At 49.3% G+C, this 13,285-nt stretch overlaps 1 protein-coding gene across 5 annotated transcripts in view; it reads left to right on the top strand.

The window, feature by feature from the left end:
• The window catches only part of LOC121458370 (stimulated by retinoic acid gene 6 protein-like), a 36,254-nt gene that overhangs the window by 10,150 nt on the left and 12,819 nt on the right, over positions 1 to 13,285 (top strand). For 4 of the 5 annotated variants that reach the window (XM_041667617.1, XM_041667612.1, XM_041667615.1 and 1 more), the window contains 7 exons: positions 1,897 to 1,997; positions 4,507 to 4,637; positions 5,803 to 5,923; positions 7,010 to 7,055; positions 8,745 to 8,873; positions 9,210 to 9,280; positions 10,429 to 10,540. In XM_041667617.1, coding sequence (XP_041523551.1) covers positions 4,583 to 4,637; positions 5,803 to 5,923; positions 7,010 to 7,055; positions 8,745 to 8,873; positions 9,210 to 9,280; positions 10,429 to 10,540 — 534 coding nt within the window. In that variant the 5' untranslated portion in view covers positions 1,897 to 1,997; positions 4,507 to 4,582. The remainder of the gene's footprint in view (positions 1 to 1,896; positions 1,998 to 4,506; positions 4,638 to 5,802; positions 5,924 to 7,009; positions 7,056 to 8,744; positions 8,874 to 9,209; positions 9,281 to 10,428; positions 10,541 to 13,285) is intronic. The other variant, XM_041667614.1, reaches the window with a different exon arrangement.

The following is a 13,285-nucleotide window of genomic DNA, read 5'->3' as shown; positions in this document are numbered from 1 at the left end:
GATTGTTTTAAATCCAGTGTGCATCCAAAGCCACAAAAGAAAGCATTTAGTGTCCAAGAGTCAGGGATGTGGGACTTTTGGCAGCGTGCAAAGGGGGCTTTCTTTCTTCTTCTTTTTGTGTGTATGTGTGTACAGGTGTGTGTGTGTGTGTGTGTGTGTGTGTGTGTGAACATGTGTATGCATGCATGTGGAGCCCAGGGCTGTCCAGGGTACTGTTCCTCAGATGCAGCTCACCTTTGGTTTTTGTTTTTCGTTTTTAAAATTGATTCATTTATGCATGTTTTGTCTGCATGCACTACATGCATGCTGCCTAGTATTCTTGGATGCCCTTGAGCTGAGGTTATGGATAGTTGTGAGCTACCATGTGGGCACTGGGGTTGAACCTAGGTCTTCTGGAAGCAGGCAGTGCTCTTAACCGTGCCCTTGACTGCGTCCTCTCTGTAGCCCTCACCTTGTTTTTTAGAGTTGGAGTCTCTCATTGAGACCTGAGGCTTGGTGACAACCAGCATACGGGGATTTGTTTGTCTCTACCTCCCTGATGCTGGGATTACAGATGTGTGCCACCACATCTGTTTGCTTGTTTGTTTTAATGTGGATGCTGGGGATCGAACTCAGGTCCTCATGCTTGGGCAGCAGGGGTTTTTCTAAGCTATTTCCTCAGCCCCAGGAAGGATTTTTCTAAGGTCATCTTGGAAGATGTAGTGAAGAACATTCCAGACACAGGGGAAAGCATGTGTAAAGGTGGAGGGTGGAGGGAGGCAGAGTGGAGAAAATGAAAACTAACATGGAGAACTGAGGGGTGGGAGAGTCAGGAGAGAGCCCTGTGGGAGGAGGGTTGAGCCAAGAGGGTCAAAAGCCCAAGCCAGTCTGGGTTACCAAGCGAGTTCAAGATTCTTCTAAACAATCTAATGAGACATAAGACCCCACCTTTAAAAAAAAAAGTAAAAAGAGGGCTAGGTACAGCTAGGTACGTAGCTCAGTGGTAAGGCATTGTCCAGCGTGTGCAGGACCCTAGAGTCAATCCACAATATGGGGAGGAAGTGGGAGGGGAGACTTTCTGGTTTGGGGTGGATAAAGGAACAGGGCAATAAGAACATGGTGAGTTTCCCCTAAATCATGCTGACATGCCAGCTAGGTAGCCTGAGAGAGCTGGAGCTTCCTGGTCAGCAAGGCGAGGACTGGACACACGCCTGTGACTCTTCTGTGTCATGAAAGTTTTTACTAGGGAGGAGAGCAGGGATAAGGACTCATACGAAGTCGGGGAAAGAATGAGCTAAGCAGGAGCTCGGAGAGGAAATGGGGAGAGCGAGAATACACAGTGGACAAGTCAGGGACGATGGCCTAACGAGCAGGGTGCGGTCGGCCTGGGGTACTGCTGGCAGATCACCCTGGAGTCAGGCATTGCCTGGAGCAGTAAAATGGCTGCTGGTAACTGCAGTCACAGCTTCTTTAATGCAATGACAGGGTCTGAGCTGCCAATAGAGATAAGAAAATAGAGAGAACACATACAGACAGTTATCAAGAAGTTCCCGATCAAAGCAGGATAAAGGACGCGTGTCTGGTGCCTGAGAACATGACCACATCCACAGAGACGAACGGGAGAAAGATCTGAAACTTGACAGGCATGACTGCCTCTCTACAGCAGAGACAAGGGTACAGGGAGGGTGAGCTTCCCTCCCAGCATGTGTGGGAGACGTTGGACTTGAGCTTCTATCTGTGAAGGCCTACACAGAGGGAAGATCAGTCCAGAACCTTCTGGTAGCTCTGAAGTACGTGGAGTTCAAGGTGTCATAGCTGCTTTAAGCTCTCCGCTTGCCCACATGTTTTTTCCTGTGAGGCCACCAAGGTCACGCTGAGGGCCACTGGGTCCTCTGACACACTGTCCTCTCCTTACAGCTTTTCATCATTTTGGTCTTGTCCTTCCTCCAACGACGCAAGCACTGTAGACAAAGAAATGACACCTTCTACCTCCTGGGGGACCGCTTTGGAATCATCGTGTGAGTGGATTCAGTGTCATCCCCTGACGTTTGGGGTACCCTGTTGTTGGGACCAAGACAAAGAAAAAGGCCACATAGCGCCGAGGATCCAGTCTTCTCCCCCGTACCCATCTTGTTCTTCTATTCTGTGTTAGGGTTTCCATCGCTGTGATGAAACTCTATGACCAGAAGCAGGCTGGGGAGGAAAGGGTTTATTTGGCTTACACTTCCACATCATAGTCCATCACTGAAGGGAGTCAGGACAGCAACTCAAACCAGTAGGAACCTAGAGTCAGGAGCAGATGCAGAGGCCATGGAGGGTGCTGCTTACTGGCTTGCTTCCCCCCTGACTTGCTCAGCCTGCTAGTTTACAGAAGCCAGAGCTAGCAGCCTGGGCGGTGGCCCCACCCATAATGGGCTGGGCCCTTCCACATCAATCACTAATAAGAAAATGCCTTACAGCCGGATCTTATGGAGGCACCGTCTCAGCTGAGGCTCCCTCCTCTCTATAAATGACTCTAGCTTGTGTAAGTTGACATAACATTAGCCAGTACACATCCCCTTCCTAAACAATGCTCTGAGACTCCAGAACCTTCCAAGCTACTTCCACCATCAGCACCAAGGGCTGTGAAGATAGGAAGAAACTTCTGAAGGAGATCTAGACAGCTGTGGAAAGAGCCCTCCATGAAAGCTTCATTGCTATGACAGACCTGAGACAGAGACAACTTAAAGGGTAGAGGCTTATTCAGGCTCACAGTTTAGGAGAGTGCAGTCCGTCATGGTGAGGAAGGTGTGAAGGTTGGTGCAGCTTGGTTTGTGGGCAGAGTTCCTCACAGAGCCAGGTCAGGGAGCAGAAGCTACATAAAAAGCAACACTGGCCTATGACCTTCAAAGGCCCACTCCTACTGACCTACTCATGCCATCCAGAACCTTCTCTGGAGGTCCATAGCCTTCCAAAACCACACCATTGGCTGGGGATCAAGTTTTCAAACACACAAGACAGTAAGAAATATTTCACATCCAAACCAAACGCCTTCCCACTCTGGGGACTGTGGCCACCTGGGGAAACAAGAGGCAAAGGTTCCTAATGACCCAAATCAGCCACCTTCTGGTTGGGGTGGCATTATGAAGCACAAATGAGATCGTGCCCGGCTTCTGGGGCCCTCCTAGCTCTGCCATTCTGCATGTTGGCACCTCTCGGCACATTTTTCTTGAGTTTCTATTATTCTGTGTCATGACTCCATCACCACCATCATCATCACCTTCATCAGCATCAGCATCTTCATGGTGGAATTAGTATTTATTACACTGCTATTAGTCCAGATCCTGGGCCATTTTCTTTGCTGGTCTTAGTTCCATTAACCTCTCACATAATATAGTGGAGGTTGTCACACAGATAAGAAAACTCAGGCTCAGAGAAGCTGAATGACTTGCCTAAGACCATGGAGCTTTTCCCGAGACTGCTTTGATCTTCTCTCTCTGTTCCTCCTATGTCACAACCTGATCAAACCCATGCAGTAGACATCTCGAGAGCTCAGCCTTGGGGAAAGAGGCCAGGATGCCAGGACAGAGGCTAAGGGTGAGCTGGAAGGTAGGAGAAGTCCAACCACAATACCGAGGATGCTGGAGTACCAGCAGCTGGCTTCCTTCCGGACGTCTCTTGTGGGGCTTCTCACACTCCAACAGGTGTAAGCTACACAACAAGGCAAAGGGCTGAGACTGGCTGGCTTACTTTTTCCTATGGCTGTGACCAAATACCTGAGAAAAAGCAACAGAGGGAAGGAAGAGTTCACTTGGGCCCACAGTTTAAGAAGCAATACAGTTCATCATGGCAGAGAAGACACTGCGGCAGGAATGGGAGGCAGGTTGTCATGTTGTATCTGCAGTCCAGAAGCAGAGAGAGATGGTGCTGATTCCTGTTCACATTCTCCTGTTTGTTCAACCAGGATCCAATGTATGGGATGGGATGATATTGTCTCTATTCAAGACCAGTCAGTTAGACCTTTCTAGAAACATTGTCATGGATGTGCCCAGGGACATGTTTCTGTGGTGATTCTTCTTCTTCTTATTTTTTATTTTTTTGGTTTTTCAAGACAGGGTTTCTCTGTAGCTTTAGAGCCTGTCCTGGAACTAGCTCTTGGAGACCAGGCTGGTCTTGAACTCACAGAGATCCACCTGTCTCTGCCTCCCGAGTGCTGGGATTAAAGGCTTGTGCCACCACTGCCTGGTTCAGAGAAATTTTTTTATATTGCTTCTTAAAGGTTTATTTTTAGTTGTGTGAGTACAGGTGCCCTCAGGGTCCAGAGATGTCAGAGGCCCCTGGTCCTGAAGTTAACAGATATTTAGTTGTGAGTCGCCTGACACGGGTGCTAGGGATCAAATTAAGTCTTCCACAAGAGTGGTACGCACTCTTAACTGCGGAGCCTGCTCTCTGGACCCTCATTCTGTGTGTGTGTATGTGATGTTTCCCCTAAATATTTTTTAACCTTAATTTTTATTTTATATGCAACATCGTTTCTGTTGTTTACAGGCCTCTGGACTTCCTAGGAACTTTCAGCAACCGATGGTCCTATGGAGTTGCCTTTGGGGCCACAGCCAATAAAATCATGTTCTTGTTCTCAGAAGGCTACCAGCCCCTGGAGGTTCCGCAGTGGGCCCAAGGTACCAGGCCTACCTCACACATCCTGGGAATGTCACCTGGACATACTTGCTCTCAGAGGCCAAGGGGATTGTCTGGAAGGATAAACTCTGAGCAGCCACATTCTTCTTGGCCTGTAACTTACCCAAAGTCAATATTTGGTAGTCCACAATGCTTTCCAGCTTGCCTGGGGAGCGTCCCCCAGTTAGACTCAGAGGTGCTTTGAACCAACATAACAAAGGCACAGGAAGTAGCATCTTCCTCAGCCAGTCCCCTAAGCCTGTTACCTTCTAATAGACACAGTTTTGGGGGCTTCTCCTCAAGGGAAGGAAGCGGGTTTCTTTGACTACTGGCCAGAGACCTCTCTCCCCAGGCTCTGTGCATTACGTAAAGGAGCTACTCTGACCTACATGTATGGTGAGCTCTTATACAATTCCAGAACTGTCTCTGCATTGTCTAAACTCCTGTGTACCTGCTGGAGCACAGTCAACACCTCCAGGAAGGCTGCCCCACTCTGCCTCCTGGGGATGGGGTGTCACTGGCTTCCTTGTCTGTGTCCCTGTGGCAGGATGACTGGGTCTCTGCTGCAGCTCATGCCACACCACTCTCCTGCCGGTCTCCCCCACTGTCCTGTCAGCGTCTCAGAGCGAGAACACTGGCCGTTCTGCTGTGCAGTGCCTGGCCCAGGAGTGTCTCAAAGCGGGCGCGTAGTAAGGGTCACCGTGGATGACTAAGCCTTTCCTGGATGATGTCAGCCCATCTCAGCGCTAGCCAGTGGTGGGGCCAATGTGACCATCACTCTGTAGAGAGTGTTCTCTAGTATGCATAGTTGGAGGACCACTGTGACCTCCAGTGCACACAACATGCCCGTGTGGGCCTCCATGATGCACTTGGGTGCTGTCATAGCAGCTATTTTGGTTGCTTTCTGGTCTGTCTCTACCTGCCATACTGTGAGCTGCTCACTTGTAAAGGCTCCAGTCTTTATTTCCATGGTCAGCTGGCACCAGCCATGGGGAGGGAAGCAAGAAGGGGCTGTGGCTGAATGAAGGACATTGCTGCATTCCACTCCTGTGGCCTAGTGCTCTTCCAGTCAGCTCTTTAGGTCATGAGGCCCCGACCGCAGCTCTCCTGGCTGCCTCTGAGTAGTGAGCAGAAGAGTCCACAGCATCTCAGCCTTGTCTCTTGCAGCCTTCGTCCTTTTCATTGGGGGCATGGAAGTCGGCCTGTCTTACTTTCCCTTCTTTGCCTGCCTGTCCTCAGAGTTCCGGTTGGTCAGCTCCATCCTGGGCTTCAGCTACTCCCTGATCTGGTAAGATGACTTTGCTGACCTTTTTCTGGCCATTTTGGGCATGCATGGTTGAGCTCTAGACAGGGGGACAGAGATGACTAGGGGTTCTTTGTGAAGAACAAGGCCCAGAATGGACAGAGGTGACTTGCTCAGTGTGTCCCATTGTTGCTTCTTCTTGGGAGCACTTCTTACACTTCCAAAGGTCTGTCCAGGACCCTGCGTGCATCCTAGCAGGATGTTCATGATTAGAATATTCCTGGAAGCTAGGAATTGGGGAAAATTTGCTCCTGAAAACTGACGAGAGTTCTCAGAAAGGCAGTAAGATCCCCATATCCGTGGCTTCTCCTAGAGAAAACTGTCATGTCTCTGCTTGACATTCGGGGCCATCCTGGCTTGGCCTCATCTTCCTCCTTCTCCAGTCCCTAAGGATGTCCTGTCATGCCTTCAGTCACTCAGTTTCCTACAGCCCATTACCTCTCCATTCACTCACTCAACAGTCATTCTTTATGTTCCCCAGTGAGCCAGGGAGACAGCAGGAAAGATCCTCACGGACTCTGGGCTCTGGTCCCCAGGCCTCTGGGCTTCTTCCCATGTAGGGCATCTTCCTTCCACCTAGGATGATGCGTGGGTCATGTTGACTATGACTGCAGCACTACATACATATGCAGAGTTAGCACCAGGGAACTTCTGTAACTGAGTAACCTGCCTTGGGACAATTCTACTCCTGAGTTTCTGAGACTCTTCTCTCGTTCCCATTCCCCCACCCACCCACCCACTCCTACATTCAGCAAGAGCCCCAGCCACAGTCAGGAGACCTAAAACCTTGTCCTGGCTCTATGTGTCTGTAAGTGGCTTGATTTAATCCCTTGCTGTCCCTGAACTTCCGCCCAGGAGCATCCTGGATCTTCTTCCTTGGCCCACAATGACTCTGAGATGTGTCCTCCAGCAAGGCAGGTCCAGCAGATATGGTGCTCAGCTAGGCACAAGCAGGTGCTCAACCAGACACAGTCCTTCCAAGGGTAGCAGGCAGGCTATGAACTGTGTTCACCAGGCTGGTCTGGGTTGCACAGGGATGGAAGCCAACCCTAACCTGTTCCTGTCCTGCAGGTTTGTGGTTACCATTCTTCAGATCGCAGAGTGTCCCCATGGCCAGGTAAGTACCTGCTGACCTCACCTCAGGGTGTTCAGTCACCACCTTGGGGCCACCGGGCTCTGTGAGCTCAGACAAGCCCTCTTTGGGCTTCAGGATCCTCACCTCTGGGGGAGGGGAGCGGGCATTGCTCACCCAGCTTCTGTTTGTGTAGCACCTTCCTTCCTTCTTTCCTTCCTTCCTCCCTTCCTTCCTTCCTTCCTTCCTTCCTTCCTTCCTTCCTGTGTGTGGTTTTTCAAGACAGGGTTTTTCTGTAGCTTTGGAGCCTGTCCTGGAACTAGCTCTTGTAGACCAGGCTGGCCTCGAACTCACAGAGATCCGCCTGCCTCTGCCTCCCGAGTGCTGGGATTAAAGGCGTGCGCCACCACCGCCCGGCCTTGTGTAGCACCCTTCTTCACTCCCTGCCCCGTTGATCAGGAAGAGATTGTCTCATTTGGGCCTCAAGGTGGCTCATTAACCTACTTTACAGGTGGCATACATTATATGCCACCTTTGCCAAGTAAGTCACGGGAAGGAGTCAGCAGAGCTGGGAGCTGAGGTCGGGCACGGCCAATGTCAAGACCCTCAGCCCTAGCTCCCCTTGCTATGAAACTGAAGAATCAGACAGGGGAAAGCTCTCCAGCATGATCACCTGACCCATTGCCTTTCCCAGAGTTAGTGAAAGCTGCAAACCCAGAAAAGGAACAAAATGAAGAGGATATTATTAGCCAGGTCCACACGGTTCTGTAAAAGCTCCATTTGGTTACACTGTGACAATTCCGGGTGCTGAGGTAATTTGGTTTCTAGCAGTAAACAAACATAATTCTCTAGATTTTTACCGTCTCTGTCCCGTGGACCCCAGTAGGGGTCAGCCTACCTTGATGATGCTAGTCATCAATGGATACTCTTTAACGGACCACTCACTAGCTACCCTTAGCAATGGCCACCTCCAGGCCAAAGCGAGATGCTATTTAACCTCCTTCCTTGCTCCTACCCTTTCTGCCATAACTATCGCAGCTTGTAGGCAGACAACAGGCTCAGATGAAGCCTCCTCTGCACGTTTCTCCAAAGTAAAGGCTGACACCATCAGCAAGCTGCTGTTCCTTGTCTGTCTGTCCTTCCTTCTCATGGTCTTTTAGGTGTCACGCTAAAGAGCTCCCAGGAAGGTTTGGGGAAGTCAGGGAGGTTATCTGGGCCTAGAACTCAGGTCTCATCACCCTCACAGGATTTAACAGTAGACCATTAGATATATGTGTTAAAGAGAAGTGTGGCAGAGCCTAGTTAGAAAAGCGAGCCTGGGTGGCGGGGCGCTCCATCCTCATCTCTACGTGGGACTGGGAGCGCCTGGCAAACCTCTGCCCAGGAGGATGCTTCCTTACCAGTAATCCAGGGCCTGGATTCTGGGTCACAGCCTTCCTTTGGCACCTTGTTGGCTTCTCAGTCTCCCAGAGGTGCGTCTGAAATTTCAAATGTTCATGACTGCATCGGGAGAGGACAGCATCTTACTTCTAATTCAGACTCTTTCATTATGAACTGCCGTGTGTTAACTTCCGCTCCAGTCCATGGAGGGACACACAGACATGAGGAGAAGCAGGAAAATGCTGGCTGTGGTCGCCAGCAAGCCAGAAGTGTCCACATCTCCATAGGGGTAGCCAGGCCTCCCCTCACTACAGCCTGCTGATGGCCTCACCCCCAGCTCTGTTTCTGTTGCAGTATCTAGGGAGGTTCGAGACTCTCGTCTTCTACTGGCCCTCACTGCTGTGCCTGGGTTTCCTGCTTGGCCGCTTCCTATACATGTTCATTAAGGCTCTGCCAATCCGCCTGGTCCTGGAGCCACAAACAGTGAGTACTGAGCTAAATGCCATGGTTTCCCAAGAGTTGCCCTCATAGCGGGGAGGGGGGTTCTGCTATTGCTTCCCTGCAGCCCTCTCTGGTGAGGGAGACAAGCTTCTCTGAGCAGTAGCTGACCCAGCCTGGGCCAGGAGAGTTGAGGAGGGCCAGACCTCTGACCTTCTGAGGGAAGCAGGCACCTCACAGAGTCGAAACCTGCCCCGAAGGATGACAGGCGCTGGGATGGCAAAACTTGAATCTCCATCGTGTCCTCCACAGCGATGACCCCTTAAGAGACCAAACCCTAGCAAGCACCTGTGAGCCAGCACGTCCCCTTCTTTCTCGCAGAAAGAAAAGTCATTGTTGGAGGCCCACCAGGCAGAGCACGTGAAACGGCTCCTGAGCAAGCCCCGGCTGCAGTAAGCACACCCTTCACCCTTGCCATTAGACCAGGCCCACGGGACAGACCCTGGGACTGTGAAGAGGCTCTGCAGACAGCAGGAACCAACCCAAAGCAGACACAAGCAGGGAGGGAAATGGGGGGCCCGGGACTCCAAAAAGACTCGAGAGGGAGTCCGTTTCAGGCTAACTAGACCAGGGGCTTAAGAGACAACCTCAGAACTAGATCTTCCTAGAGCTCCCAGTGTTCTTCACTGCCCAGGCCTCACACTGGGCAGGCTTCCTTGGCACTCTAGACTTCAAGAGGAAAGAGACATTTCATTTTCTATTTTTTTAAAAATAAGTCATTTGAGTATATTCCAGCGGATCAAATCCCAGCTGAAAAATAATCCTTGCATCTAGATAATTGGTGTACAGAGATTGACTGAGCCTGAGTCATATGCCTTCTGCCTCACTTCCTGGGACAGGAAATACTGGCAGCCTCACTTAACAAGTAAGATCCAGCTCCCGCCAGAGCTTCTGAGATAGTCCAGTCCACTGGATCTGCCTCAGCCAAGATCCATACTGGGTAGATCCCAGAGAAGGGATGTATCTCGTCCCAGGTCACATAGCGGCAAAGTTCCTACTGTGGTAGAGTTAGCTTTTGGAGACCTATTTCAAAATATTTGAAATAATACTGACATGAACAAAACCCACATGAATTATTTTCTCATATACTTATACATATACTTTGGAGGTGAGCAGTCCACAGTGAACCTAGACTGCCCATGGTGTCGGCTCCCAAGCTACCTGTGTTTCTGTTCCAGCATCTTAGTACATGCCTCCTCTCCTCAGTGGTGCCTCGTTGGTCCCACAGTACCTGGACCAGCCACGAGTCTGCACTTCCAAGGACAGACAGAAGGAAACAAGGCAGAACCAAAGAGGCTCATGTCTGTGTCAGTTCTTCCTGGGAAGTCTCCCAGAAATCCCACATCACACTCAGGGTAGCCAGACCTAGTCAGAGCTTCAAGCTGCACGAGAAGTTGGGGTTTCTGTGTTTGTTTGTTTGGGAAATTGCTTCCCCCCACCCCATAACAAAAACCTCCATCCTTTGTCCTTAAGGATGAGGGGGAGGTGAGAAGTGGTAGAAACTCCTTGTGTTCCTTTTCTGGTGTTCGTTCATTCACAGAGAAAGAGAAAAGTCTTGGTTCCAAACCAGAGTGTATGAGTGGGACCCCTGCTTCCAGTTCCCCAGCAGGATGATCGGGACCCTCGTTCTGGCATCCATCTGCCTGTACCTTGTAAGTAGCTCCATTAACCGCCTCTCCTGCTATATAAACAGAGTGTCTGGGCTGCAGTCACCCAGTCTCTGGGACAAACCCAGTGTGCTAAAGCTTGGGTCAGACGGCAGTGAGTTAAGGAACTGCAATGCTGCAACCTTCCATTTTACCTGCAAGGACTCTTTGCCGGTGTGGTGACAGTCACAGGACAGCTCGCTATCCAGGGCAAACGGAACTGGTGGTGGCTTGCACCTTTAATTCCAGTACACAGGAGACAGAGACAGGTGGCTCTTAGCTTAATCTATTCCATATGGTTTCAGGCTAACCAGGGCTTCAGAGTAAGACCTTGTCTCAAAAAAAAAAAAAATCCATGTGATAAAATTTAGCATTGACGGGGCTGGAGAGATGGCTCAGTGGTTGAGAGTACTGACTGTCTTTCCAGAGGATCTGAGTTCAATTCCCAGCACCCACATGGCAGCTCAACCTGTCTGTAGGTCTAGTTCCAGGGGATCTGACACCCTCACACAGACACACATGCAGGCAAAACACCAATGCACAGAAAGTTAAAATAAATCATTAAAACAAAAAAGGTGAATTGCTAAAAAAAAAAAATTAGCCTTGACTAACAGTTGATAAGGAAAAATATAGTTGATATCATTTGATATGCAAAACTGACCCAGGAAAGTTGATAACAATGATCTCTAAAGAAAATGGACAATTATAGATAGTAAGTAATCCTGTGCAGAATTAAGTCATTTAAATATAAAGTAATTATCTCTCTTTGTTTTGTTTTACTTTGTTTTTTCTCTGAGACAGGGTTTCTCTGTGTAGCCCTGACTGCCCTAGAACTCCCTCTGTAGACCAGGCTGGCCTCGAATGCAGAGGTCCACCTGCCTCTGCCTCCCTAGTGCTGGAATTAAAGTCGTGCGACACTACCACCACCCAGCAGGAAGCTAATTCTCATGAAAATAATTTCATCAAATTAAAGATGAAAGTGGAAAAGCAGAATTGGTTTACAGTATTGATCAAAACTGAGATATTTCATTTGCTTTTTTTTCTCTCAAGAGAATGTCTTCAATGTTGATATAATTCTCACTTCAGTGTTTTGTTTGTTTGTTTTTGTTTTTTCGAGACAGGGTTTCTCTGTGTAACAGCCCTAGCTGTCTTGAAACTAGCTCTTGTAGCCCAGGCTGGCCTCGAACTCACAAAGATCCGCTTGCCTCTGCCTCCGGATTAAAGGCATATAGCACCACCATCACCCGGCTCGTGGTGTTTTGTCAGACATAAAATCAAAACACTCATCATAGTCTAAGTCATTGGAAGTAAAATGACTGAGTAAAGGCAGCTGTAGCATGCAGAATACAGACAGTAAAGTCTAGGTAGTTTTGCTTGTTTTTAAGGCAGAAGGATGATGTTCTTTAGAGTAACTCTGGGGTTAAGGTTTTAAGGGAATGCATTCGTTAGGTTATAGTAAGTTCTGATGCCTTTTGTCTATGGCTGTGAAGAGACACCATGACCATGGCAACTCCTATGAGGGAAAACATTTCATTGGGAATAGATTACAGTTTAATAGGTTTAGTCCATTATCACCATGGCAGCCATGGCAGCATGCAGCAGACATGGTGGCAAAGTAGCTGAGAGTTCTACATTGTGATCTGCAGGTAACAGGCAGCAAAGTAAGACACACTTCCTCCAACAAGGCCACACTACTCCAACAAGGCAATACCTTCTGCCACTCCCTGGGTGCTGATGGGGGCCAATTACATTCAAACTACCACTAGTCAGTGATCTCCAGGTCCCAATGGGAGACCCCCATCTCAATAAACAAAACAAAACAAAAACAACAACAAAAATGGGGGGGTGCTTGGTGTTTCTAAATGCCAGCGGCTTGTCACTGTATGTATTTGCCCCCTTGCCCCCCAATGCTGAAGACAGGTACAAGCAGGGGAGGCAGTTATCTTCCTAAGGCACCCCACGTCTTCTGTCATGTGCCTCCCCATCCCTAGGACCTCAAGGCCACCTAGTCAATAGCATGGAGGGAAAATGGCAAGATGCAGAAAGTTTCCCTGGACAAGATGGACAAGGTGTGCACTACCTGTCCCTTCTGCTTCTCTTCTGTTGTCTTAATGGGGTTGTGTGGCCACACCTAACATAGGGAGGCTGGGGAATGTAGTCTAGTTCTATGACCAAAGAAGAGAGAATGGCTTTTTAATTAATTCATTTAGTATACTTGTCTGTATAAATGTGTGTGTGTGTGTGTGTGTGTGTGTGTGTGCGTGCATTTGTGTTCACATGTATGCAGGCCAAAGATCAAACTTGGCTGTTGTTCCTCAGGGTCATCACTTTTTTTTTTGCATTTGGGCATATGTATGTTCACATATGTGTAGAGTTTAAGGGCGCGTGTGTGTGTGTGCATGCAGAGGTCAGAGGTCAATGTCACATGTCTTCCTCAATTATCTCCACTTTGCTCATTAGGCAGGGTCTTTTCCTAAACCCGAGTTCGGCAATTGGGCTACTCTAGCTAGCCAGCTGTTGTAGGGATCCTCTGGCTCTCAGCACTGGGATTTCAGGGGGCGGCCACACCCACCAGGCTTTTATATGGATGCCAGGGATGTGAACTCTGGTCCTCACAATTACATTACCAGTGCTTTATCCCCTGAGCCATCTCCCAAGCGTCCCCCTGTTTTTGTTTTTCTTTGTTTGTTTCGAGACAGGGCCTCTCATTGGGACCTGGAGATCCCTGACCAGGCTAGGCTGGGGAGGGGG

Source organism: Microtus oregoni, unplaced genomic scaffold, assembly GCF_018167655.1.
Source record: "Microtus oregoni isolate MIOR12 unplaced genomic scaffold, Mior012 000017F_ref0000208, whole genome shotgun sequence".
In the NCBI taxonomy this organism is placed as follows: Eukaryota; Metazoa; Chordata; class Mammalia; order Rodentia; family Cricetidae; genus Microtus; species Microtus oregoni.
Note: the sequence above shows the minus strand (reverse complement) of the source record. Positions and strands in the feature narration are given on the sequence as shown.